Here is a 27,719-nt window from a genome sequence, read left to right on the forward strand (position 1 = left end):
CCCTGGCGTTTGCCTTCTGTGCGAAGGGTCCGCCAGGCCTCTCCCGTGGCTCTCTGCGCACGGCTACCATGCAAGGGTTCAGTGGTGACGAGTGCGAGAATGAACACAGATTGTTGTACTGTTTGTTCTTAACGAAACTCCGATACTTGGGATTTTTTCGACATTCAAAGCAGCTCAAGTAGAAAAAAAAGTTCAAACCAGTCACCAGATCCAAAATTAGCATTTTATTCAGAACGCTGGGGTGCTCATTTATACTCTGGTACACAATACAGAGGCAAAGCTGCTGTCTGAAGTCTCTCCAGTTTAAAAGCTTTTTTTTTTTCTCCTTTTTTTTCCTAAAAAACCACACACACTGAGTAGTGCCACCAGTGTCAGGACACCCCTTTCCTTTTCTCTGCTTTTTTTTTTGTTTGTTTTTGTTTTTGTTTTGGTACAAATTATGTAAAACATTTGTGCTAAGAACTTTTCTCCCTCCCCAAACAAAAACGAACAAAAATAAAAAATAAAAACAAATTAAAAAAATTAAAAATTGAGTATTCTAACTACAGCTCAACAATTGAATCAAATGTCACTTTGTTTGTAAATACTTTACCATAACGAAAGATATAAACATGCAAAAAACCTGAATCCATTGTCCAAATAATACATACACATGTTCTGAAGTTTCCGCACTTCTCCATAGACTATGCCGATAAAACATTATGTACACATACCATTTTTACAGTGAAGTGAAAAAAATACAGTAAATAAAAAAGTGTACATGGATTAAGACCAAAATGTGTCTAACATCCTAGTTTATGAAAAAATTAAAATTTTGCTACAAATCGGTGATATGAAAACTCCCTTTATTTGCAACCAGCTGCATAAGTTTTAAGATTTTAGTGAGGAAAAAAAAAAATCTAAAGTCTAAAACTAGAAGTAATGTACATTTTCCAATCTCATGGTCTCATCCCCCAAGATAATAAAATTGCTCCATGAGTTTTTGTTTGTTTGTTTATTTAATTCTGTATTTTAATAAAAGCAAATGCAGTGTAACAAAAGCGTGTTGAAGCGTATCATGGTTTAACTTACTGATCCCACCATAAAATATTTTGTCTTTTACTTATCATTTCAGAAATCAGTACCATTAAAGCCTTAAACAGAAAACTAATTCCAATCTGAAAAAGGTACAAAAAGGCACATAAAATCCCAGTGCTTCTGTACTGTAAAATTCAAGTGTAACTGAGCTCAGTGTTTTTCCAAACAGCATTGGATCACTGATATTCCCTCTGAGCCCAAATTGGTTTGCAGCCTATGCCCAAGCCTCCAGCAAGCACTGTGCTAGTAGGACTACAAAGTTAAAGCCTAGCTTCTGAATGCTTTTTGGGAATATCAGTTGCAATTGTTTGTACTTGTCCAAATACCAAGTTCACCCTGAAGTTCAGTCATCACCTCCACCGTACATGTCAGCGAGTTTCTTGAAGCGTGGCCCCCAGTCGTTCAGGTAGTCATAGTCCTGATCACCACCGCTACTCGAGGAATTAAGGGAGCTCAAAGACCCAGCCGTGGAACCACTGCCTTCGTAGTCGAAGACTAAGAGGGAGTCATACGGTGGAGCTGTGGGATCATTGTCAGCAGCTTTAAGGCCCTACGATTGGGAAAGACAAAAGAAGGAATGAAGAGAGGGTTATAACTGGCAAATCCACAAGCAGATCCCAGTGGTCTCATGAGACCAAATACTTATTTTTAAGTTTCTACCTGCAGACCACAACATTTTCAACCCATGGAAACCAGGGTTATTACTATTTCAAAATTAGACAAAAACTAACATATTTTTCCTCTGTAAAGAAAGACTCCTGAAGGAGTCTAGTTCAGTGAGGCCAAGACATACAGTGTGGGGCAGTTTAACCGGAGCAAGTCTAGTGCCAGTCATCAGGATGCTGGGAAAACAAAACCAAAAAGCTCAGGCAAGCAATGAGAAGCAGGAGTTCAGGGAGGAAGTGGCATTATAGTTAACCTGAACTTGGAAGGATATAGAAGAAGAAAGACAAGGCCAGATCTGGTTACAATAGAAGGAAACTTACTCATTAAATCATTTATGATCTTCCCAAACATAAAGTGTGAAATTAATCGATAAATTGTAATCAGCTATTATTGTTAAGAATACAGTGACTGCTAGCTCCCACAGACCCTAGAAGTCATGCTCCGATATCTATACATCATATAAATATATGGTGTGCCGGAGGTAATTCTGCTGATCTAAAATCTGCTCCTGTAACAAATTTTAAAAATAAATCAAAAAAATTATTATTTATAAACTTAACTCATACAAAATATTTGAAATATATAATTCATATGTCTGCAGTTAATTCATAATTGCACATTTTGGAACTTATATGGATTTAATCCTAGGTTTTTTTGGTGTTTTATCTAAATTTTTCCCCAGTTCCATTCTAGTACTCCAAGATATAGCAACATTAGTCTCCAAGCAATCACTTTCTTTTTCTACAACTCTTCTTTTTTAATTAATTAATTTTTTAAATCCTCACCCGGGGATATTTTTCCATTGACTTTCAGATAGAGAGGGAGGAAGGGTGGGAGAGACAGAAACATCCATGTGAGAGAGACACGTTGATTGGTTGCCTCCTGCACGACCCTGACCGGGGCCGGGAACCAAACCACAATTGAGATACATGCCCTTGACCAGAATCAACTGAGATTCTTTGGTCCATGTGCCAACGCTCTAACTGCTGAGCCAAACTGGCCAGGGTACAACTCTTCTTTTTAAATGCTAGTGGACTTACGGTGGTCTCACTTATCCAAGACATCATGGACTGTCCTACTTTATTATTGATTTTAGAAAGAGAGGAAAGGAGAGGGAGAGAGAGAGAGAAAGAAACATCAATGTGAAAGAGAAACATCCACTGGTTGCCTCCCATATGCACCCCGACCAGAGATCAAATCCAACACCTGGGTATGTGGTCCAATGGGGAATCGAATCCGGGACCCTTTGGTGCACGGGACGACACTCAACCAACTGAGCCACATCAGCCAGGGTGGACTGTCGTACTTTAGATCAACTCTTACAATACGGGTGTTTTTTAATGAGTATGTATGTGTGGTTTTTATGTATTTATCTATTCTTTCAAGTTTGCAAAGTAGGAAAGAGGGAAGAAGCATGAAAATCAAGGTTAGAGACATTATGTGAAGTAGTTAAGAGATCAGACTCGGGGCTGACCTTGGCTACATTCTGTAAACATCTTTTCCTCATCTGCAAGTGTAATAACAATAAGATCGTTTTGAAGACCAAATGGAATAAAGGGACCCAACAGCTCACCACACTTAGATGAATATTAATTTTTTTAAAAAAGAAAACTTTTTAAGTTTAGAGAAAAATTTCCTGCTTTGGAACTTGGAAAAAAACCAAAAAACTGAAGACAGAAATTGAGAAACAGAATGGCAGTGGCTTGACTTCAATCAAGAACAAGAAAAAAAGTACACAGGATCAGTTTTCCCATCCCCAGGTCTGTCCTACTAAATCCTACCACTTTTCCTCAAAACAGGTTACGCTACTTATAACACACAACTGCCTGTGCAAAATAAAATACAGCAGGTCTACGACAAACTACTTCAATATATAAAAAATAATTTTAGATGGAATTTTCTTCATTGTATTTATAGAATAAACTACATGGCAATTCTGTTAAGACGGAGAACCACAAACTGTAGTTTCTCAAAATGTGTCATTTCTTTCTGTGGTAGACTGTTCTGCTGTCCTCGGGGGTTCATGAAACCCGCTCCTGTAGGCGGATCACACGCCCGCACGACCACAAGTGCCTCTCTGGAGCCAGAGTTCACTTCTCCAACCCACCGTCAGGCTTAGTTGTGGGACTGGTGTTGGCCAATGAAATGTAAGCAGCAGTGTAGAGGGGACTCTTCTAAAAAAAATCCTCACAGGGGGATGTTTCCATTAATTTTTTTCCACTGAATTTTTTGGAGAGAGAAAAAGGATGGGAGGAGGGACAGAGAGAGAGAAACATCGATGTGAGAGAGAAACATAAGTTGGTTGCCTCTGTACCAGCCCCAACCAGGAATGGAACCTTCGGTTTGCGGGATGATGCTCTAACCAACTGAGCCACACAAGCCAAGGCTAGAGGAGCTTTAAGAGTTCTAACTAACATATTTTCCCCAGAACTCTGTCTTTTCCTCCTCAGCCAGGAGAATGGCCTGCCCGGATGGGATGGGAGTTTTCCTTCGACCTAGATTTTGAAATGCGTAAGACATCAGGAACAGAGCCACTGCAGGGCGACAGCCCATAAGCTGAGAAAGGAGTCTTTGTTATTTTAAATCAACACTACTTTGAAGTTGTTAGTTATTATAGCCTTAGGTAGCACTAGCCAAAGAATGCACCTTCAAACTTTTTTCCCCCACTTATTTATTCAATTTAAGACATATTTCTTAAGTATCTATATTGTAATGTATTCTGCTTAGAGTGGGGGCACAGCTATTTTTAAACCACATCCCATGTATGTCCTCCTGGAGTTTATATTCACATGCCAGCGTGAGACCCTCTTTCCTTCTCCCTGCAAAGTCCAGCCACTGTGAAAGTACGCAACAGCAATTCCTGTAGTTCAGCACTAACTTGGGTGCACACAGGAACAGGACCCATAAGAGAGCTAAAGAAAAATCAAGAAAATTTCTGATAAGAAGAATGGGTCTCTGAAGACAAATACTGTTTTCATTACGACTTAAAGTCATTGTGAAATTATGGCTGCTTTACAACAGAGACAAAAGCCAACGTCACTGTGTTTAGATCATCTGCTTTATCACAATTTAAATTTTAAGAGGAAATACACGCAGAGCCCTGCTCAGCCCTTGAGGTGTCAGCACCAGACTGGAAGAATGAAAAGGTTGAGACTAAACTTAGCTTTAAAGAGTCAATGGCAGGGCGTCGAGTGTGTCTGGAATCAGTGTAGAGGCAAGTGACGGCCTGTGTTAACTAGGACCCGAGCATAAATATTAGAAGGTCTCTGGTCATCGCTGGTGTGTTAAAGGACCAGAGACTTTTCATCAAATGTCTAAGCCACCAAATTCTTTAAAATAAGCTGAAAACCTGGAATAATCTGGTTCCATGCTCACTATTGAAGATTCTCAGAAATATTTGTTTCTTTAAAATTTTCTGTAGCTCCTACCTTGGTTCTCTGATCATCCTGATAGTTACTGAATGTATTCTTTCTTTCTTTCTTTCTTTCTTTCTTTCTTTCTTTCTTTCTTTCTTTCTTTCTTTCTTTCTTTCTTTCTTTTCTTCTCTCTCTCTCTCTCTCTCTCTCTCTCTCTCTCTCTCTCTCTCTCTCTCAATAGCTGCGACATGCATTAGAGATCACTGTCCTATGTTGGGGCATCACACAGTTGCAGGGCAGAAACCAACTTTCAAGAATAGACAACACATCTTTCCACATTGAAGGTGAGTACTTCAAGTCCCTTCCGCTTGGAGAGTGGTGATTTTTATCCGACAATAAAATAGGACTCTTTTGGATGAGGCCTTATATAAATTCTAGGTACTATTTTGGTCATTCTAAAAAGATCACAGTCAACTCCTGAGAAGCTGACAGCGACAGGGGCTCAGCCGGAGTGAATGAAGGTGCAGAAATCAGGACCCTTCTGGTCCACCCTGATGGAGTCCTTATTCTTAGGTGTGGACATCTCTCCACATGACGTGTAGCACACTGCTGACACTTTTGCAAGCAAAGCGTGTGTATTCTTTCTCCCACCAAAGCTTGCCGAAATCTAGAAGAGGACGTGCGTGTTTCACCTCTCCTGGGCCTTGAACTTTGGACGAATCTAAACTGCTTGCTCTGTACAATGAGAGAGCTGTGGCTTGGACTGAATGCCTGCTGTTCGTATTTAGAGACTTCTGATCCTATGCTTTATGGGTGCAGACATGCTTTTACAGGGACTATAAGAACCTGCATTCGCCCTGGCCGGTTTGGCTCAGCGGCTAGAGCATCGGCCTGCGGTCCGGAGAGACCTGGGTTCAGTTCCTGCTAAGGGCATGTACCTCGGTTGCAGTTTGGCCCCGGCCCTGGTTGGTTGTACGGGTGGCAGCCACTCGATGTGTCCCTTTCACGTTGATGTTTCCCTCTCTCTCTCTCTCTTTCTCCCTCCCACTCTATCTGTACAAAAAAATGGAAAAATGTCCTCGGGTGAGGATTAAAAAAAAAAAAAAAAGAACCTGCCTCCTTTAGTGAAGGACCAGGAGGGATGTAAGAGGAACGAGGTCCTATTGGTTCCCTTACATTCTGTCTTTGGTTGTCTCGACACCGCTGCCATTCTTCAGGGCCCTCATTATCTCCTCCCTGGACCACAGCAAAAGCCTCTCCTAGTCTCCTGTTCTTGGTACTATTCCTGCGTCCCTCCTACAAACTACTATTGGTTTGTCTCAGAGATTATTCGATGTTACTCCCCCAGTGCGACTCTCTGATGGAGATCACCTCCAGCAGCTTTTCCCAAAGGAAGGAGGGGTTTCCCTGAGGGTAGGCACAATGACTTTTAATTGATGCATGAGCACTTTAAAACAATTCCCTTTATTAAAACTTTAAGTCAAAATTGATTAAAAGTTAGAGTAAACAATAGACAAAGTTTGGAGACATGGAAGAAACTGAAGTCATTACTCAAATGTCTGATGTTTGGGTAACCTACAAGGTAAAGTCCAAGTTTTTAGAGGAGCATTCAGTGAACCTAGACTGTTCACCCACCCTTATGTCTCTGTGACTGATTCTCAACTCCAGCACCCACAGGGAATTTACTCAGCAAGTTCCCTTCATACGAAGAACGACATGTGCTTGTGTACCTCCGTGTCAGGGGTCTGTTCATTTCCTGCAAGCTGAAATGTGATGCCATTTGTTTGAAATGTCTCCGCTCATATTTTCCATCTGATTACAATCCTTCCTTCCATCTGTCCATCCATCCATCTTTTAAAGCCTGTTAAAAATGTCACTACTGTATGGAAACTGCCCCCCCCCCCCCCCCAGCTATGACTGGGAGTGATTCCTGTGGTCTCTTTTGCCCCCTTTCCTTCTCTCGCCGTGTTTGGGTTATACTAGACTGCGACATGCCTTTCTGCAGAGGTCGTTCGTATTCATTCCATATCCTGCCATCCCACATGGTGCCTGGCATCCAGCAGGTACTCTGGAAGGTAACTTTGTGCTGCTGTCTGGGTTCGTTTTTTATCTCAGCATCTTATGCATATTTATATGTACTCCTTTCAGAAGCAGCTGGGATCTAGGTTTAACTATATATGTGAACATAAAAGTATCCATGTTTACAATACAGTAGAATTCTGTGAATTATCTCCACCATTACTAAGTCCCTTCTGGGAATTTCATTTTACTTAGAGCGAACGTTTTAAAAGTGTTTGTTTGTTTTATTTATAATTGGAGGACAGTAGAAAGTTTTTATTTTTTATTCCTTACCCAAAGATACTTTTCCATTTATCATCACATAGAGTGGGAGGAAGGGAGAGAGAAAGAGACAGAGAAACATCGATGTGATAGAGCCACACTGAGTGGCTGCCTCCCACACTACCTGACCAGGGCCAGGGACGAACCACAACCGAGGTACGTGCCCTTGGCTGGAATCGAACCACGACCCATTGGTCTGTGGACTGATGCTCTAACTGCTGAGCCAAACCGGCCAGGACCAGTAGAAAGTTTTTACTCCTAAAAGGTAATCTGTAATAATAATGATATAATACTGATAATAATTAAGAGACTTTACTATGTGACAGGTACTATACACCAAGTACCTTTACATAGATTATGCCATTTATCCTCACTGAAATCTTAAAAGAAAATTCTGTTATTACCCTCATTTTATATGTAAGAAGACTAGAAATCCAACAGGTTAAACCAAGGATCTTGGCCTTGTATAAGGGAACTGAGCTGTTAGATAAAGCAACTGGGTTTGAACTCAAATGCCCAACTTCTGTAAGAATGAATATATGTCTGTATATGTATCTATATCTATATCATCTATATCTATATCTATATGTCTCTTTACCTGAGGATATGTTTATTGATTTGAGAGAGAAAGGGGGAAAGGGTGGGAAGGAGGGAGGAAGGGAGAGAAAAATATCAATGTGAGAGAGAATCATTATCAGTTGCCTCCTGTACAGATCAAATCCACAACCTAGGTATGTGCTCTGATCAGGAATCAAACCCTCAGCCTTTTGGTGTACGGGATGATGCTCCAACCAACTGAGCAACCTGGTCAGGGTGCTCTGGACAGGATATTTTAAAGAGAACAAAATAAATTTAATAGGAGAAAAAAAGGCAAAAGTTTTAAACTTTAGTAGTTTTAGGAAAGTTATTCTAAAAGCACCTTCCATAAGTTTTTAAAGTAATTAATCAAAAGTTGGCCTTTTAACAGAAGCATGTCCCTAGTTTTTATACTTTGGAGATAAAGAAATACATAGGATTAGTAAAATTATTGAAGGTATGCTAATACCTACTGTTGGGATGAGATTAAATAAATTTGTTTCAACTTATCACTCTCTGAAGGTCATGTTTAAAAACCTCAAAACAGAATAAAATTCTGAAGCTGAAATTAGAAATTGTGTGATTTGTTTTATTCTACCTTTCAGATTAGAAATGTTATCATTTTTGAGATTCAAGGCAACACTCATTCATTATTTAAATAAACAAACCAGAAAATGTTCTCATGAGCTTACCTATTCCTCACATCTATAAAAACACTCCAATCATAATCACCACTATATTATTCTTCCTTTGGAACATTGGGTACTATGCTAAATCAAGTAAGATCCAGAGATAAAGAAATCTGTTGGTATTTTAAATGTATTTATAAAATGTGCTTGAGTTCTTTTTAGGTACCTTCAACTGTTGAAAAACTCTGTACATATTTATCTTTATCTATCTAGTTATAGAAAGGTACAGAAAAGTCTTCATGAGTGTCTTAGATGGAAGATCTATGGGGTGTGTTCGAATATTATTTCTGATCTAGGTATTTTGACAGTTTCATCCCCTTGTTTCCCCACAGAACTGACGATCACATCCCTGGACTCACTTGTTAGTTGTTTCTTGTGATACCTTAACCTCCTTAGCTTTTCTGGGTATAGGTTTTTTGGTTCCCCTGTTCTTGCACATTTTCTGTCTTATAATCACATTCAACGTCTTAGATTCAGTAGTCATTTGGGGAATGATTCCCAAATGTGTTCAACGACCCATGTATTCAGCAAACCGATGCCCCCCACGCTGCTCCCCAAGGACCTCTTCACCTGGACTATGGGCAGGCTCAGAGGGGAGGTAGAAGGGAACCCTGTGACCGGAGTACCAAAGGAGGTGAGTCCTGGGTAGGATGGAGGCCACTGGATGGCACCTACCCCACCCCCTGACCTTTCTTCAGTTGGTAAAAGCAAAGGAACTAACATCTAGAAGAAGGGGGAAGGACATTCCCTGCAGAAAGAAGGTTGGGACAGATAGTGGCATAGAATTACAAGCTGAGCCTGGGGACTGCGAGGAGAGGTCTCTGTTGCTGGCTTTTGAGATGCAGGTTGGAGAGGGACCTGAGATGAACGGGGCCTCCTTGCCTGGCCAAGTAAGGCTTCAGTGTCAGAATGTTTGCTGGGTACAAAGACCATGCTAGCAGCAAAGCAGGCAGCGCACGCGCACACACACACACAGGTCTAATTTATCTTCTTACCTACGTGTCATCGGCACAGTTACGTACACACAGCAGACGTTCACAATTGTTGGCTGAATGTGATCCTAAACCAAGCTCAAGATGATTTCAGAATGAGCCATTTTTAACAAATGCAGACAAATCTTCAAATTATGAATTGTTTGTATTCTAGAAGTTAACCTGCAAGTCAGTGCTTGGCACAAAATCTTCCCTGTAGGTTTTTACACATGCTTGTTATGGTCTCAAACCACATTTTAGGCTCTGTACTTGGGCACTGTTTTAGGGAAAGGAAAATCCAAATGGAAATTTCTACTGTGGCATTAGAAGGGTTGGGCAACTGGATCTTATTATCCAGCCCTGCTCTGTTGCCAGCTGAAGGATATCCAGTCCCCGTAAAAAAGATGAATGAACACACACACGAAGCCCATGCTAAAACGCAGCTAGGAACCACCAACATACTCATTTTCTGAATGGAATCAGCACCAGTAGACTGAATAGCTCCCGACTTGGGCCCCAATAAATCCAGTCAAGTGCAAATCGGTGGTGCTCACAGCTTCATGCCCTACACATCTGCCACAGTCCTTGGATTTCTTTTTTTTTTTTTTTTTTTATCCTCACCCGAGGACATTTTTCCATTTTTTACTCAGATAGAGCGGGAAGGAGAGAGAGAAAGAGAGAGAAACAACGATGTGAAAGGGACACATCGAGTGGCCGCCACCCACACGACCCAACCAGGGCCGGGGACAAACTGCAGCCAAGGTACATGCCCTTAGCGGGAACCGAACCCGGGTCTCTGTGGACCGCAGGCTGACGCTCTAACCGCTGAGCCAAACCGGCCAGGGCAGTCCTTGGATTTCTTAAACAACAAAATCTAAGAGCTAGGCACCAGATTCGATGCTTAGGTTAGATGAACGAGAAACAGTTCCCGTCTTGGAGAGAACACACGTGCTCCCGTGGTAAAGAGAAATCCCGACAGAACCATCCCAGTGACGAAGGTTGTGACAGAGAAGGTGTCCAGCTGACCCTTCCACAGGGACCATGGAAGGCCCCACAGAGAGGGGCTGCTGCAGCGGAGTCTGCAGGGACTGTGGTGGGGGAAGAGGGAGGGGTCAGGCTGCACACAGCCTTACAAGTGACAGGTGATGCTTAGTGTTAGAACTGTCACTTCCACTTCAGGGACAGGAGGAAGCCGTCAGTTAGTTATCTGCTGAATGCCACTGAAGCTAGAATTCTCGCTTCGAAAAAGTTCAGTTCCTATAGCTACACTTCAAAGGTTCACTATATCCTGAAACAGGACAACCAGCAGAAACAACCGAGCAATTCCTATGATGACAGAGCGAAATGAGGAGTCAAATCATCAGGCACTTTTACAGATTCAAAAAGATCTAGTCATATATAAAAACGGCAAAGTCACCTAACCAGGCCCCAACTTTTCAACAAACTTGAAAAGCCAGGGCATATTTTTGTAGATAAAGGGATTACTAGTACTCTTGTTTTCGGCTTCCATTTACTTTTCAATCACACCTAGTACCAACTAACCTATTACCTCTTTGTAGAAGCGAATCCATATGTTCAGAAAGTAGCACGTATTTTAGATATAGACAGTAATGAATACTTGTAAAGATAGATACATATTCTAAATTTGTTTCAAAACATTTTTTTACACACTGTAAGCACATTTAAACACCTAAGGTAGACGGATCACGTATATGTAATATAGTTACTACTTCGAGGAAGCCCAGGAGTGAGAGTCTGTGAACACAGGACTGACGGTGATCTATGATACATGCACTCCACCCTCTAACACACCGAGACCTGTTCTGGTCTGGAATATACCGAGTGGGAGGATACGGCCAGAGAACAAGAGTCCTGCCGCGTGTTCACAAATTCACAATCAGTATTATTATGTATAGCTCCCTTATACTTGCAATAAAAATTCAAAAGGAAAAATGCAGTAAAACTATAGATATGACCAAACAAAGCAGCATAAATCATTTAATTCAAAACTTAAGTATTCAATGTAGCAGAACTCTTGGTCAGTCATGAACTAAAAGAATGCCATAATAATTTTGACAGTGAAAATCAAATCTGTTATATTCAACAGAGAATTAGCTGCCTCTTACAGAAGCTCTTAAAACTCCTCAACTAGACAAGTATTTAAATCACTTACATAGTATTTAATTTAGCTGCTCTTTCTACTAATCTCATTTGATGGAACTTTCTAGTCACTGATAGGCACTGAATTCCCACCATTTGTGGATTTAAAGGTTACAAAATGAGGAAAAGGGAAGGGAATTATTTTGACATTCATCAGTGCTAATAAATGAAATTGGAACACACTATTTAATATTGTTAGACTATTTGTTGCTTCTAATCTAGGGAAAAATCCTTTTAGAGACAGTGTGACTAATACTGATAATATACATGATGTCATTTACAAATGCAGAATATTCATTGATAGATGTCCTTTTGGCTGATCAAAGCAATGAAATCTACTGTGTGTTCCCGAAGCCACGTTTACTTACACATGAAGATAAACTTAAGAAAACAAGTGCGTTTTTTTGAACTACACAGCTGCCTTCCAAACACTTTTCGGGCTGCGTAGAGCGCAACATTAGCATAAAAGAAACACCCTTGGAAAGAAGGTGCGTCTCTCCTTTTACCTCGTTAATGAAATCCCCGATGTCCCCAGGGTGAGGGGCTGCAGAGCGCACGGGGTACTGGGGCTCCGCGTGAATGGGTCTCTCATCCAGCCGTCGGATTCCTACAGGCTTGATGGCATCAGGTTCCACGGTATCAGGCTGCTGGAGCTGGCTCAAGTCATAGTCCTGCAAAAGACAAAATCAAAAACCCGTGGTAGGTGGGCATCAAGATGGAAAATTACCACATTTGTGTTTCAACACATACCCGGAACGCATAGAAATGAGTGAAATTTAACATAATGGAAAAGTTGCCACCGCGCGATTTCCATGTTATGATTAAATATTTCCTTCACACAGCCCTTGCCTGTGTTTTCCGTTTCTGCAGTCTGCGCCCCATCTGTTTTACTCTGCTCCTTATCAGTTTCCAATGGAAAACAGCAGTGTCACGGGGTCCCACTTGGAACCGACTAGAAAATAGAGTTGTACCGAAGAAGCAAAGGTAATAACCAAATGTTGATGGGGTTCAGGACATACCACCCTAAAACAGACCACCTTAGAACATTAAATACCTTAAGGTGAAGGGGTTTTTAAAAAACTGACAGAAACAGGAGTTTCCCTAAAACTGCCATGTGGAGGGTCCCCTTGTACCAGGAGGAGGGAAGACATTCTTATCACTTCGGGAATTTGGGGCCGAGAAATCTGTGCCAACAAACTTTGTCGAACTAACCCTTATCGTCCTGGTTACCCCTCACCGGGCCCAACCCCTTCGTCGTGTCTAAAAGCTTCCTGCTCTGGTCACTTCTTTGGGTTTTCATTCTCTTGTGAAAACTCCCCTGTATGTGCAAACCATTTTTAAATGTGTACGCTTTTCTCTTGTTCGTCTTTCTATGTTCCCCTAAACAAGTCCTTACCAAGAGATTCCGCTAATGGAACTGGTGAAGTCACGGAGGAGTAGCCCCTCCTTGAAGGAGTATACAGGTGATGTGGGCGGTGAGGCAGGTACAGTGAGTAGGACTAGCCAGCCCGGCATGTAAACTTTGTTAATTTTCAGACCCAGCCCAGGACCCCGAGAGGGTGGAAGAAAGCTTTGTCCTCCCTTGTGAAGTTTTAATATTTTTTTAGACAGATGCAGGTATGTTTTCCTTTTCCTTAAAGGAAGGTATGAGGTCATCCTGTTTTCAGAGTCACTACTCCTCTGTCCCTTCCGAGTTTAGAGTCCGCAAGTTATGGTTTGTAGGCCCAGTCTGACCCCATTTCCTATTTTTCAAAGACTGGCTTTTGCATTTTTAAAGAGTCATTTAAAACAACAATAACTATGAAGAAGAATGTGCCCAAGAGGCTGTACATGGCCCGCAAACCTTACTGTATGTCTTGTTCTTCCCAGAAAAAGTTTGCTGACCTCTGGCCCCTGTGGGAATGTCTCAGCAAACAGCCAACCCCTTTGGGACAAACAGCAGAACTTGTGAAGAATTCTCTGGGCAAAGACTGAGCCCTCAGCACTACATTCAGTGTTAACATTTGCCAGCAAGGCAGGGATATATAAAGACACTGACTATAATGTGAAAATGCATCAAACTTTCAAATTTGGGCAAATACTTTCAAACCCCTAAATTCTAGTGATACAAATGCCACATTCTCCAACATAATGTTGATATTTACAGAAAGCACAGTTTCTGATACTCTTTGCAATTCAGGTTTCGTCTCTGTCTAAAACCAGGTGAAGACCGATGGCAGTATCTCTATAATAATTGTGATTAATTCAGTGCTTGAATATTCACTGTGTTCCGGGAATTTTCTATGCGTTTGCTCATATAAAGCTCTGAACAACACTGTAGATATTAAGTTTTATTATCTCCATTTAAGACTCCGAGAAGCTGAGTCTCAAACAACTCAAGTAACGAGTCCACGGTCGCAGATCTACGCAACCGAGAGACAGACTGACTCCGAACGTATCAGACTTCAAAGCCCCGTTCTTCGCCCAGTCACTGGAAAGCGTGGGTCAAGTCTGAGCTACAAGGTTGGATTTAGAGACTAACAAACCAGACAGATGAGTGTGGAGGGACAGGAATGTGAGGAATGATTAAAATAACAAAGAGGACAGAGAAGAGAAAGGTCACAGACATTCACACCCTCCATGTACCAGGCACCCACTATACCAGCCTCTTGATAAGTGTCTTCTCACAAATACTTTCTAAGAAACCTATCACGAATCTCTTATCGTGTTTTTAGGGAAAGAAGCAGACTCGGAGGGGTTGAGTAACCTCCCCAAGGTCACACAGCGAGTCTATGATTAGGATGGAAATCAAAACCAGATGTGTCTGACTTCAAAACACTGATCTAAAACCTAACTCCGTGCTCCTGACTACACTCCCCTAAACAAGCCCTTTCCAAGAGATTCCGCTAGTGTAACTGGCGAAGGCGTGGAGGAACAGCCCCTCCTTGAAGGAGTATACAGGTGATGTGGGCGGTGAGGCAGGTACAGAGAGTAGGACTAGCCAGCCCGGCATGTAAACTTGGTATGTCTTGAAGTATATGCTCAGAGTGAGAAAACTGGCCATACTTTTGAACCTTGAACAATATATGGATTAGGCGGAAAAAACAATCAACGGTATGAGCAAAGACATGAGGATACTGTTTTCTCTGGTCGGGACAGAGGATTTTATTTTATTTATTTATTTTTTTAATCCTCACCAGAGGGTATTTTTGTTCAGATAGAGTGGGAGGGAGAGAGAGAAAGAAAGAGAGAGAGAAAAATCTATGTGAGAGGGACACCTCGAGTGGCTGCCTCCTGCACGACCCTAACCAGGGCCGGGGACGAATTGCAACTGAGGTACGCGCCCTTGACTGGAGTCGAACCCATGAATCATGGGTCCGCGGGCTGATGCTCTAACTGCTGAGCCATACTGGCCAGGGCAGGACAGAGTATTTTATATTATCCATATGGAACTTGAGTGAAAACGTCTTGACCTTTACACACATGTGCTCATTTAAACTTCTGTAGAAGTTGTGAGTTTTTATAGAACACATTCAAGTAAAGGCATACAATGACATAGATGTGAAAGCCTTCGATAGATTAAAATAGTATACAAAATAAAAAAGAGAGATTTACTTAGAGAATCATGACTGCTCAGACATTAAGAAGCATTTTTTCCCCCCCAAGGCCACATTGAACTACATAACCACCAAAAGAAACAGAGTAGGGTTGCTGTGAATGAGTGTGTCTTCTGATAACTAGCAGAGCTTTTTGTGAAAAGGAGAAAACAGACTGTAAGTAGAATGATGGAAGTTAATAAGTATTTTTGTGCCGAGGATGTAAAATGCCTCATTAGAAGTCTGAGTTACATGGCATTACGTACTTGAACCTTATGTTGAAGTACCGTCTTCTACCTGGTGATGGACTCCTTGAGCGTCTTCAGCGTATTATCTGATCATCCAGTGTAAGAACACAGATACATTTGTTTGGCTTGACCGGAGACAAAGGAGGCATGAGGCCTCTGCTTATGCTACTTCTCACCTGGAAGAGCCTGTCTACCTGATTTCTTAGCCCCCACCATATCCAAAGGTAACAAACTCAAATGCATTTTGATTTGCTACAGTGTTTTAAACATTTTCTAGTAAGTTGCCAACATTTCACCTAAAAATAGAAAGATCTGGCAAAATAGACGTTAAATTCTGACATAATTCTGACATAATGTGTTACTACGGATCACAGCACCTCTACCTGGCCTTAGTGGATGCACAGAGCAGCATATAAATTCACAGGTTCTAATCTTTCTTTTGACAGGCTTTTCCTACTACCTGAAGAACTAGAGAGAAGTAGTGTTCAAAAAGTCTGTAGCCCTTCCCAGTCTTTTCCACCATCAATACATCAGGCCCCTAGAAAGTGCTCATTAAAAAATGTGTTGAATAAAGTCTAAGGGACGGTTTTCATGGCAGGTGTTCAAAAAAGCAGCCTAATTCAGGAAATGTGCCTTGGGTCACGTTATACGCCGTAGCCACAATCCACAGTGGGGAGGGAGGGGGAGACCCTGGGTCCCGTGCTGAGACTCACTGCCACGTTCAGTCCACCATAATGATGGAAACGTGTTAAGTTCCTCAGTTACCCTGGTATCTAAAAGAGACGTAGAAAACCACTGACATACAGGAAGTTACACTGGGTTAAAACACATGGCTTACAATTTCTTCTTGTCTGTTGCAAATACAGGATATAAAAATCTGGCGGTGGCAGGAGGCGGGTGCGGGTGTGCTCAGGTTTCAGAAAAGGACTTTCTGCCCACTTCTGTGTTCTATGGCAGAGGTCCGGACATGAAGGTCCAATTTTAAGTCTTTGTTAAGGGGTCACTCTGTGTAAACCTTCTAAATTATACATCTTTACAATCCTGCAATGCTTTACTTACACAAATTACAACATGGAGGATAAGAATTATAAAGAGAATTACAGAGGCTTAAAAACATTCTCAAGGTCACTGGGTCCATGGCCTTAATGCTGAAGTTTACAAAGGAAAAGGAACAATCCATCAAGAAATCTTTATTTGATTCCTACAACTCTCTCTCGAGAAAAAGTGGATCTGAAAATTCTCTCATGATTGTCAACCTTTACAATGTTAACTTCCCAAAGAAATTTAATTTTCTTTTTTTTTTTTAATCCTCACCCGAGGACATTTTTCCATTTTTTTGTACAGATAGAGTGGGAGGGAGAGAGAGGAAGAGAGAGAGAGGGAAACATCGATGTGGAAGGGACACATCGAGTGGCTGCCACCCGCACGACCAACCAGGGCCGGGGACAAACTGCAACTGAGGTACATGCCCTTAGCGGGAACCGAACCCAGGTCTCTCTGGACCGCAGGCGGACGCTCTAACCGCTGAGCCAAACCGGCCAGGGCAAGAAATTTAATTTTCAAATGAAGGCCAAAAAAACATTGTTTTAGGTGATGTTTTGAATGTGTTTTTTTGGGCAACAATTATTAAAAGTAGACATGGGATTAGGGTTTTTTAAATATTAACATTGCAAGTTGTGAAAAATATGTATTTTCCCCCATCTCTGATTGAAAATGTCTTAAAGATGATACAATTCTGGGAGAGTTTTTAAGAAGTGAACAGCTAAAACGCTGCTTCCTGCTTTTCCTGTTAAGCTCCACTGACTTGCAATGATTTACAGCTGGCTCAGAAAGTGATACCACGGATCTACCTTAAGGCTTTTGATTGTGTTAAATAAAATAAAATATGTGTTACTTGATCTTTTGTGTTATCCATTAGGCTTCCGGTAATGGTAGACTCTTAGGGGTTACATTTTGGGAGAGTAAAAACTTACCACGCATTTTCGACTGTGCAGGGGGATCAGCATCCTAACCATCCCTCCCATCCCCTGCGTTGTTCAAGGGTCAACTGTACTCCAAGCAAAAGTCCTTCCAAGTGGATGTTGTTCCATTTCACTGATTATAGCAGCTCAGAGAGGCTAATGATTTGCCCAAGGTCACGGACTCAGTGAAGCAGTGTGGAAAGATAAAACAGAGACCACCAGAGAAGCAAAATACGTAACAAAAAAGCTGCATCTTGTTGCCAAGGCGACTGAGAAATGCACCAAACACAGTTTGCTGCGGAAGGAAATATGAAGGGTTTTACGTGCTAGAAGGGAGTTCAAGGTGGTTATGCTCCTTGGGCACAGCTGGTCATTGGTTAAAACAAACCTCACTGATTTTAGTGGAGGAGATCCAGCCAGGGTCTGGTAGGTGGGGGTGGGGGTGGGGGGCACTCAAAGTTCTGGTCCGTTCTCAGCCTCCACTGGTGAAACATTGCCGAAACCCAGTTCTGCTATCTCCTAAGCAAGGGCTGGTACAAGGGGCAATTCTTTAAAATTCTCATTTAGATAAGGTAAACCTTTTTCATGTCTCGAGACTGACTGAGACTAATAAACATACTAATATGAAAGTAAATGAACAAAATTCTGAAGGAAAAAAAAGTTACCTGGGAGCCCTGGCCAGTTTGGCTCAGTGGTTAGAGCCTCGGCCCGTGGACCAAAGAGTCTGGGTTCGATTCCAGCCAAGGCCACAAGTACCTCGGTTGTGGTTCGTCCCAGCCCTGGTTGGAGTCGTACGAGAGGCAACCAGTTGATGTGTCTCTCTCACATGGATGTTTCTCTCTCTCTCTTCCTCCTTTCCTCCATCCCACTCTATCTCTATCTGAAGATAAATGGAAAAAGGTCCTCCGGTGAGGATTTAAAATAAACAAAAGTTACCTGGGAAAAAGCTGACTATGGCACAAGCAAGCAACTCTTTAGACAGACACAGAAAGGAATGGAAGATGGGAAAGAACATTATTATCTCTCCGCCGTTGCTCCTGGCATTAAAATAATTGAATAAAATAGTGATAAGATGTCAATACATTATCATAGGACTGCTGACAAGTAACTCAAATACCCTTGCAAGCTTTATGGAAATTACGTTATGACCTAATTTTCTTCCCCAGAGAAATATAGTTATTATGGTGACTATATCTACCAAGTGAAATGATGTGAAAAACTAACTAGATTCTATGGATTGTTGAAGTCCCCCAAACAAAACGTTTGCTAAAAATATTTCTGGTTTGGTCCTGGCCAGTTTGGCTCAGCAGTTAGAACGTCGGCCCGCAGACCAAAGAGTCGCAGGTTTGATTCCGCTCAAGGGCACATACCTCGGTTTCGGTTCGATCCCTGGCCCTGGTCAGGGAGGCAGCCAGTTGATGTCTTACATTGATGTTTCTCTCTCTCCCCCTCCCACCTTCCTTCCCACTCTATCTGAAGATAAATGGAAAAATATCCTCAGGTGAGGATTAAAAAATATGTATTTCTGGTTTGAATAATGAACCTCCTAGAGATAAAATAACTTGGGGACTTAATATACAGATGCAGGTCCTCCGGGCTCTGTTTTCAAAAACCACATTTTAATCTCACTGGAGAGCCAGTTTCCTCCCTCCCTCAAGGACGGCCGGGTCCCCTCAAACACACGCATCGCTTCTGCTCCCATGGTTTAGTGTTACTGATGCTTCCCTGTCACAGCTGCTTTTAAAATTCTGTTTTCAGAAATATGGGTGAGCTGAAGGGTCATTCTTTGGTGCAGAATGATGGTTCTGCTTCTGAAAGTGGCACTGTTAAAATTTTATCACAACTTGCCCTGGCCGGTTTGGCTCAGCGGTTGGAGCATTGGCCTGAGGTCCAGAGAGACCCGGGTTCGGTTCCTGCTAAGGGCATGTACCTTGGTTGCAGTTTGTCCCCAGCCTTGGTTGGGTTGTGCGGGTGGCAGCCACTCGATGTGTCCCTTTCACGTCAATGTTTCTCTCTCTCTCTCACCCTCCCACTCTATCTGAACAAAAAATGGAAAAATGTCTTCGGGTGAGGATAAAAAAAAATTTATCGCAACTTATTTCCCATTATAAATTTACGACATGTTCTTTTGGAAAAATGCAGCAAAAGCAATTCAATTAAATTTCATTCAACAAATCCTTTCTGAAGAGTCTCTAGGGTCACAGACATGGTTCCTAACCCATAGAGCTTTTATTTTAAATCCTTACCCGAGGATATTTTTCCATTTTTGTTCAGATAGAGTGGGAGGAGGGGAGAGAGAAACATCGACGTGAGAGACACATCAACTGGCTGCCTCCCGCACGATCCTGATCAGGGCTGAGGACGAACCGCAACCGAGGCACGCGCCCTTGATGCTCTAACCGCTGAGCCAATCTGACCGGGTCACCCGTAGAGCTTTTAGTCTAATGTCTTTTAAAAAGACATATTTTAAAAATTAAAAAAAAATTTTTTTAGAGAGAAAGGTGGGGAGGGGGAGAAATATCGATGAAAAAAAACATCGATTGGCTACCTCCTGTATTCCCCTACTGGGGATTGGGCTCACAACCTGGGCCTGGGCCCTGACCGGGGTGACCTCTTGGTGCATGGGTTGATGTTAAACCACTGAGCCACACCGGCCGGGCTAAATAAACATTATGTAAAAATGATGAAAACATACAATCTATAGACTATTACAGGAGATACGAGATGTGAAACGTGAGAAATGCTGTTGGAAGAAGTGAGGACAGGCCCGTCCAGAGCTCCACGATGAAGCAGAGTAACGGGGCTTCGGAAAGATGCTGCTCCTGGAATTTGAACTGTATTTTCTCCCATCCAAGTACTAACCAGGCCCGACCCTGCTTAGCTTCCGAGATCAGACGAGATCGGGCGCGTTCAGGGTGGTATGGCCGTAGACTGAAATGTATTTTCTATCCAAAGCTTGTCGTTTCCCATTCTTTCCATGCACTTCAGTTACAGCCCTATAACTATGAGCACAGTTCTTAACCCTTCCAAGGAGACAAAAGTGTAGCCTTCCAAATGCATCTTCAACTCCATATTCTAACCCAAGTTCCTAATTCTTTTTTTTTTTTATCCTCACCCGAGGACATTTTTTGTTCAGGTAGAGTGGGGGGGAGAGAGAGGAAGAGAGAGAGGGAGAGAGAAACTTCGATGTGAAAGGGACACATCGAGTGGCTGCCACCCGCACAACTGACCAGGGCCGGGGACAAACTGCAACCGAGGTATGTGCCCTTAGCGGGAACCGAACCCGGGTCTCTCAGGACCGCAGGCAGACGCTCTAACCGCTGAGCCAAACCAGCTAGGGCCCAAGTTCCTAATTCTTAACATAAATTAAAATGTCAGACCTAAGATCAAAGTCATTCTATCTTAGCATGACCTATTATTCTATCTTGGAGGAAACCTAAAAATAAGTAAAGAAATGGCAATATTTGGTCGGGACTATGGTGACAGAGCATCAAATCCTTCACTAGATTATGTCACATCTTTTTTTGGAATTTCCTAAAGATATATTTTGAGATAAATTCCCACATAAACTCAACACAGCAAAGAAAGCATAGTCCTGTCATTTAAAAGGTGGGATCTGAAATCAGAGTGCTTTAATTCAAACCCGGGCTCCACCACATCTCACTGGGTGACCTTGGCAAGATGACTTACATTTCCTGTGCTAACATCCAAAGGATGCAACCTTTGGACGAAAAAGCTAATGCTTCCATGAATGGAATAAGTTTATAGCAAGGGTCAACAAGCCTTTTCTGTGAGGACCAGACAGTATCTTAGGCTTGGGGACCACACGGTCTGTCACAGGGTCCCCATTCTGCGGTGCTGCAGTGAAAACTAGCCATAAACAATATGTAAACAATGGGCATGGCTCATGGCTGTGTTCAATGCAACTGTGTTTATAATATCAGGCAGTTGGCAGATTTGGCCAAGAGGTGGAACTTTGGCACTTAGTATCTTAACCCCCCCACACATACTGCTAACATATACTTGGCATCCACATCTTTATCACTTGATTATAGGAATATTGATTACTTTCCATTCACCTAACACTAATTGTAGTAAACATATAATTACTCAAAGAAAAAATATTACATAAAATATTGTGTTCATTCACGCGAAGTGACAGGAATACCCAGTGAAGAGTCATGTGCAAATCATGTGCACGGGACAGGTATTTAACACCGGGCAGCTAATGGGACAGCTCAGAATCTATGCGTCTGCAGCCAACGGATGACGCCACCTGGCCAAGGTGTTCTGAGAACAGCATGCAAAAAGGAGATGACAATGTGCTAACCCAACCCCTGATGACAATGTCCTTCCGCTTGGCTTGTGAAGTCAGTGCCACTCTTTCAGCAGCTAATAGGAACAGAGTGTTTGCAGGTGGATGTGAAAAGACGAATGACTTGGGGGCATAATTAACAGAGTGTGCTTTAGCCAACAATAAAAATGTTGAAAGTGGTCTCCAGTTTACCCAGATTCAGCCATCTGTCGGTTTGCTTATACAGCAGAACGTTTTTGTAAAACAATTATTTCAGAGAATCAAATATACCACGATTAAATTACACAGCTTCATCATCTGCTGAGTCAGAGACAGCGGGGCTTGATTCTTCGCTTTGGGGCAGGATGTCCAGTGAGCCCAGGCTCATAGTGACCTTGACTCAGGAAGGTGGCTGGCTTGGTCTCTAGGGGCTTTCTGGTATCTGCACCCCATTCCCCTTTGTCTAGGCATCCAGCCTGGACTTTAGATTTTAGTTCCAGCTGTTCAGACTGTATTCCTGACAAAAATAAATAAATGACTTGGCTGCTCAGTGTGTTTCTTGAGATTTTAACTTCATTAATGTCAAAATGTGCTCCATGTTGCAAACCACGTTTAACCAAGTAATTGGGTTTTACCCTCTACCTGTTCTCAAGCCAGATTATTAGTAGTCATCTAACAAGCTGTGGCTAGTGCCCAGCCTCACTGGCCCTAGTCAGTAATGCCCACCTGCTACAGACCAACAAGACTAAATAAAACATCTACCATATGACCTCTAGCAGAGTGCATCAGAGCTTGGTCTCTCAAGTCACACAAGCCTGGTTCTGACGACTGAACTATCAGCAGTATCTGCTGCACAGGGTTGTTGGGAAGATTGGGAGAGACAAGCAAACCAGGAGTGTGACACAGTGCTCCACTCAGAGCCAGGAGGTAATGGATGCTAGCACTGATGAATGCGATCACTTCCCAAAGACAAGAGAAATTTCAAAGAATGAAAGTGAAGTTGTCAGGGGTGTACTGGTTCAATGATCCATCCCTCTTGGTGGACTTGCAAACTAAGATTCCAGAAGCGGGCCCAGCGTACAAACACCCTGTGAGTGCCTGCGGCGGGGGGGACCTGCCCCGCACACTGCAAAACAAAATGAATATGACAAGCCCTGCTCTCAGAGTTTATGGTCCCAACCAGGCTGGACACACAAAATACAGACACGGTTCCTGCAGGAGCACAGAGAACCGACACTTGATTTAGTCTGGGACCTCAAGAGAAAATGTCTTGAGGTGAACCTTGGTTGCCACGTAGTTAGGCACAGAAGTGTGAAGTGACATGGCACAGGTTTGCCGTCCTGGCAGCTCAACCCTTCTGCAGGTCTAAACTGCCAAGGGGGAGGGGCAGAGAGAGGAGACGTCATCAACTCTCAGGGTCCCCATTCTTCAAAGCCAAATACCAGGTCACAGCAACCGAGGGTGCTCACCCCATCTCTGACACCTGGACGCTGCTGAATGTGCTTTCTGCATCATGGAGATTCTGGGGACCCATCTACTAAAATACTTAGACTAATTTCCACAAATCACTAAGAAATGTATCTCATTTAAAAAAAAAAAAAAAAGCCAACTGGTACGCAGACAGTAATTCTACCTGGACCTTTTGGGTTTGGAGCCCTGGGTCATTACATGAAGCTCCTATTACAACTCCTTCTATCCTGAAATTATTTGTGGCCCTGTTCAGAAGACTGTCACAGACAGGGAGTTCTGGCACGTTCTTCAGGTAAGGGAAAGATGTCCTCCCTGGTTTTGGTGAGTGTTATAGACTGTTTCTCATGCTCACAGAGCGCCCCATTTTCACAAGCTGCTGCACCTCCTGGCTCCTCTGTGTCCAGGGGACCACTTCCTCCGGCCTGTCTGGATGAGTTGGAATGATGCACAGGATCTGGCAGCCTGCTGTGTGTGTGGGGGGAGGGAGGGGGGGTAAAGTTTTCACAGAAACTCAGGAAATGTTCTCTAAGCTTGCGTCCCTAACGAGGGCAGGGTGGAGACTTCCAGCTGGTGGCTGAGCCCTAGGCAGGCGTGGACGTGATGTGTACCACTTCCAGGCCTGGCCCATAAAAATCCCCAGCAAATCATTCTCCCTGCCCCTTTGCCATCGAGGGACTGCATGTACACGTGTCTAGTGAGACCTTGGAACACTCCTGGGGAAGACGGGGGAGTGAGTGGCACACTGGGTCCCCGAATGACCATGTGGAGCAGAGCAACCTCTCCTTCCCATCTCACATTCCCACTACCTGAAACCCAATGACTGCTAAGTAAGCAAGAAATACATTTCAACGAGGCTTGGGTCATTGACATCGTAGAGTTTGATAGAGCAGTTAGCCTATTTTAATGAATACATATGGCTAAATATATTTGTAGCCAATCCACTTTCTTTTTCCTTTTTAAACCAGTACTACAGAAATTATTTTATGGTTTCACAGCACGATATACCTCCTCCTTGTAGAAATCTATGTTGTTAATCCAAAGCCTAGTGATTACCATGTAACTGAATCAGAGTTTGTAAAAATCAGGTAGCTATACAGGGTCAGCTGGTAACATAAATCAATACAGATGGCCCGGTATAAAAAAAAATAGGAAAACAGAGTTACTGAAATATCTTGTCCTGCTGAAAGAGAAGCCTCTATTTAGTTTCCAACAACTGCTGTCATGTCAGAACACAGGCCATATTGCTAGATCTTACCATTTTTTGAGAGAATTAGGACACTGAAATTTATGTGAATTTTTCGATTTTTACAACCTGCAAGCTAAATAAAACACAGCCATGGGCTTTGTATCAAGAGACCCGCAGTGCACACGCCGTGACTTCAGGGGACACACGATCCACCTTCTCATGGCCCCCAAACCGTCAGGGCTGGGATAGGAAACTAGTCCAGCACAAGTCTCGAAAACATAAGAAACCCAATTTGGGAAGTCAGAGAGTCCTGCAGTCCTGGAATATGAAACCTACTGAGCCCAGGAGGTGCCGGGCCTTGTCTGAAGGAAAAAAAACCCAGCCAATCGTGATGTTACACTCAGCAGCAGTGGGCGGGGGAAGACAGCCTGGTACGCGGTGGATAATAAGGGCCAAGAACCCACGAGTGATCAAGAGAAAACTGATATGGAATCTTTAAGTCGCCACTCACACTTTCTGTCACAACCGGCTCTAACAGGCGTCAGCTTTCATGTCTAATGAGTTGACAGCCCGTCGGGACGACAAGCCCTGCTCTCCGAGTGCTGCCGTGGCACAGAGGATTCCAGTGTCTACTGATTGTCATCTGTGAAACCTCCTGACACGAACAGCAGAGCCTTTTCATCGTTCCCGAGTCCCCGCAACAGCCCAGGACCTGGGAATGGAACATTTCCCAAGTCAAAGTTTAGGAGCAGAAGAAGCTGCTGGATGTCCCAGAGCCTGCTTCAAAGACAAAACAGCCTTCTTTGAAAACGCCAGTGACATTCCGGAAGACACTGTTTTAATTGTAGGGCTGAGACTAAACTTTGCCAAGAATTCTACAAGACATGGGAAGCACACCCTCCCCTAGGGACTCAGGTGGACGAGGATGTAATCCCCACTTTGCTCCTTCCTAACATGTGTGCCTACTGTGCTGTCCTGGGGGGAGGGTCAAGTGGAATCATGTACAGACAGCACTTGGTACAGCGCCTCACACAGGGCACCTCAAACAATAGCTTCCGCTATTATGGAGAATGAAGATGCATGATGTAGGCAGAGGCTTCGGAAAGTGGACACTAGTTAGCATTGTAAACGTAATACAGACTCAACAAATGCTTCTTTAATATAAGAACAATCTTTTTTTTTTTTTTTTTAAGTCCTAACTCAAGGATATTTTCCCATCTATTTCCAAACAGAGAGGGAGGGGAAGAGAGAGTGAAACATCAACATGAGAGAGACATGTCGACTGGTTGCCTCCGGCATGACCATGACTAGGGCCAGGGATAAACTGCAACCGAGGTCCATCCCCTTGGCTGGAATTGAATATGCTACTCATGGTCCGAGAGTCGGTGCTCTAACCACTGAGAAACTGGCCAGGGCAAGAACAATCTTACATTAAGTCTTAAGCTTTGTACTCCCCTGTTTTATTTTATTATTTTTTCCATCACCATTTATCCCCTCTGCCCTCTTCTGTCTCCACCCATCTCCTCCCTGCAATCACCAACCACACTGCTGTCCATGTCCCTGAGTTCTCTCTTCTTTAATGTTTTTGCTCAATCCCTCCACCCCCCCCCCCCACACACACACACCACCCAGCCCAACCCTCCCCTCTGGAGGCGGTCTGCCTGCTCTTTAGAAGTCTTTAACTTTAAAAAGGAGGAAGCTAACAGTCTGTTTCCTATCCGGGGGCGAAAAGGGGATGGTTCCAGGAATAGTGAGCTATTGGCTGTATTGTACATTCCCCCTGATTTTATTAGTGAAGCTGATAAGCAAGGAAATAGATGCCAAGATCATTAAAAGGGATACTGTATCTGCGACCAGCCCCACTGGCCAAAAGGGCACTGAAGGACATTTACTAATAAGGGTGATTAAACATGACTTGATAACCACTAAAAGACCTGCTGATTATGGCAGGGAAGCAGATAAAGAAGGAACCGCACCCTCTCAAAAGACACTGGGTATTTTTATACTAAGAGCGCCCTGTGAGGGGATAATGGTGCTGTTCAGAACACATCCCAAGCTAGTTTCAGGTATGGCCTGACCTCATGTCCTGGCCGTCCAAGGGGAGCAGACTGTCCACACACAGGCACTGGTGAAGGTCTACCACACACAAGGCAAGAAAGATACAGGGGTGTCTGTCTGTCTTTTCTTAGGCCCGTGCTAGCTATTTTGTTCAAGAAAGTAGCAACCTATGTTTTGGCGCAAAACTTAAAACGGAGATGCTAAGTAAGAGCAGGGAGGATAGGGAGGGCCGCCCTTGCCATGGATGCTTTGCTGTGCATTCTTTCTAATCAGTTAGCTCCTTAAGAAGGATACTTGACAGGCATCCTGGCTAAGCCAGCTTTAGGCCAGGCGTCACAGACTCCTCCAGACAGCTGCTGCAGACCAGCCTGTGCCTCCAGCCACAGGCATCAGCCAACTGCCTGGACCGACCTCTGAGATCTACGCGCCCTTTCAACCTGGCAATTCTTTAAGGCCGTCGGCGGAGACATCGAGCAGCCCACGGCCTGATGATAACAAGCTACGTCTGCCTCCATGGCACACTCTCCATCCACGTCTTGGGGGAATGCACATGCTCCATACGATACCATGCATGTGTAATAAAAATCGACTAACGCTTGTCTGGAATGCACCATGGCACCCATCCATTTCCGAGGCCCACTGCTGTAAAGAGATAATGTCTTAAAAAACAACAACAAACGAATAAAAATGTATGGATCATAGTCTGTTGCCAAAAAGGCTTAATGCATACTACTACATAGAAATGGAATTTCTAACAGAGAGGCCCATTCTATTTATGGAAAACAGAATACAATGTATTTCATAAAACTGAACTCAGGAACTAACAGTGATTTTAATATTTAAAGCAATAATTCATATTTAGAAAACAGAAGAGCATTTGGAATAAATTCACTTAGAAAGGAAGAGTATTACATAAATGTGGTTTTCTTTCCATCAGGAAAAAAAAAAGGTAAATAATAAAATCCACAAAACTTTGAAAAAATCCTGGCGAATTCAGTAGGAGAATGTATCCTAATAGATTTAACAGAAAGCTATAGTAATGGAAACAGCAGGGAACTGGCCCAAGAACAAATAGAACAAGTAGCAGAGCAG

General features: G+C 43.0%; 1 protein-coding gene across 2 annotated transcripts in view; it reads right to left on the reverse strand.

Annotated features, from left to right (window-relative positions):
• Positions 1-209: 209 nt before the first annotated feature.
• Positions 210-27,719, reverse strand: part of CDH2 (cadherin 2) — a 218,509-nt gene continuing 190,999 nt past the window's right edge. For both annotated transcript variants that reach the window (XM_036245120.1, XM_036245121.1), the window contains 2 exons: positions 12,342-12,506; positions 210-1,627 (listed from right to left, as the gene is read on the reverse strand). In XM_036245120.1, the coding sequence (XP_036101013.1) occupies positions 1,421-1,627; positions 12,342-12,506 (372 nt within the window). In that variant the 3' untranslated portion in view covers positions 210-1,420. The remainder of the gene's footprint in view (positions 1,628-12,341; positions 12,507-27,719) is intronic.

This window comes from Molossus molossus, unplaced genomic scaffold (assembly GCF_014108415.1).
Source record: "Molossus molossus isolate mMolMol1 unplaced genomic scaffold, mMolMol1.p scaffold_m16_p_6, whole genome shotgun sequence".
In the NCBI taxonomy this organism is placed as follows: Eukaryota; Metazoa; Chordata; class Mammalia; order Chiroptera; family Molossidae; genus Molossus; species Molossus molossus.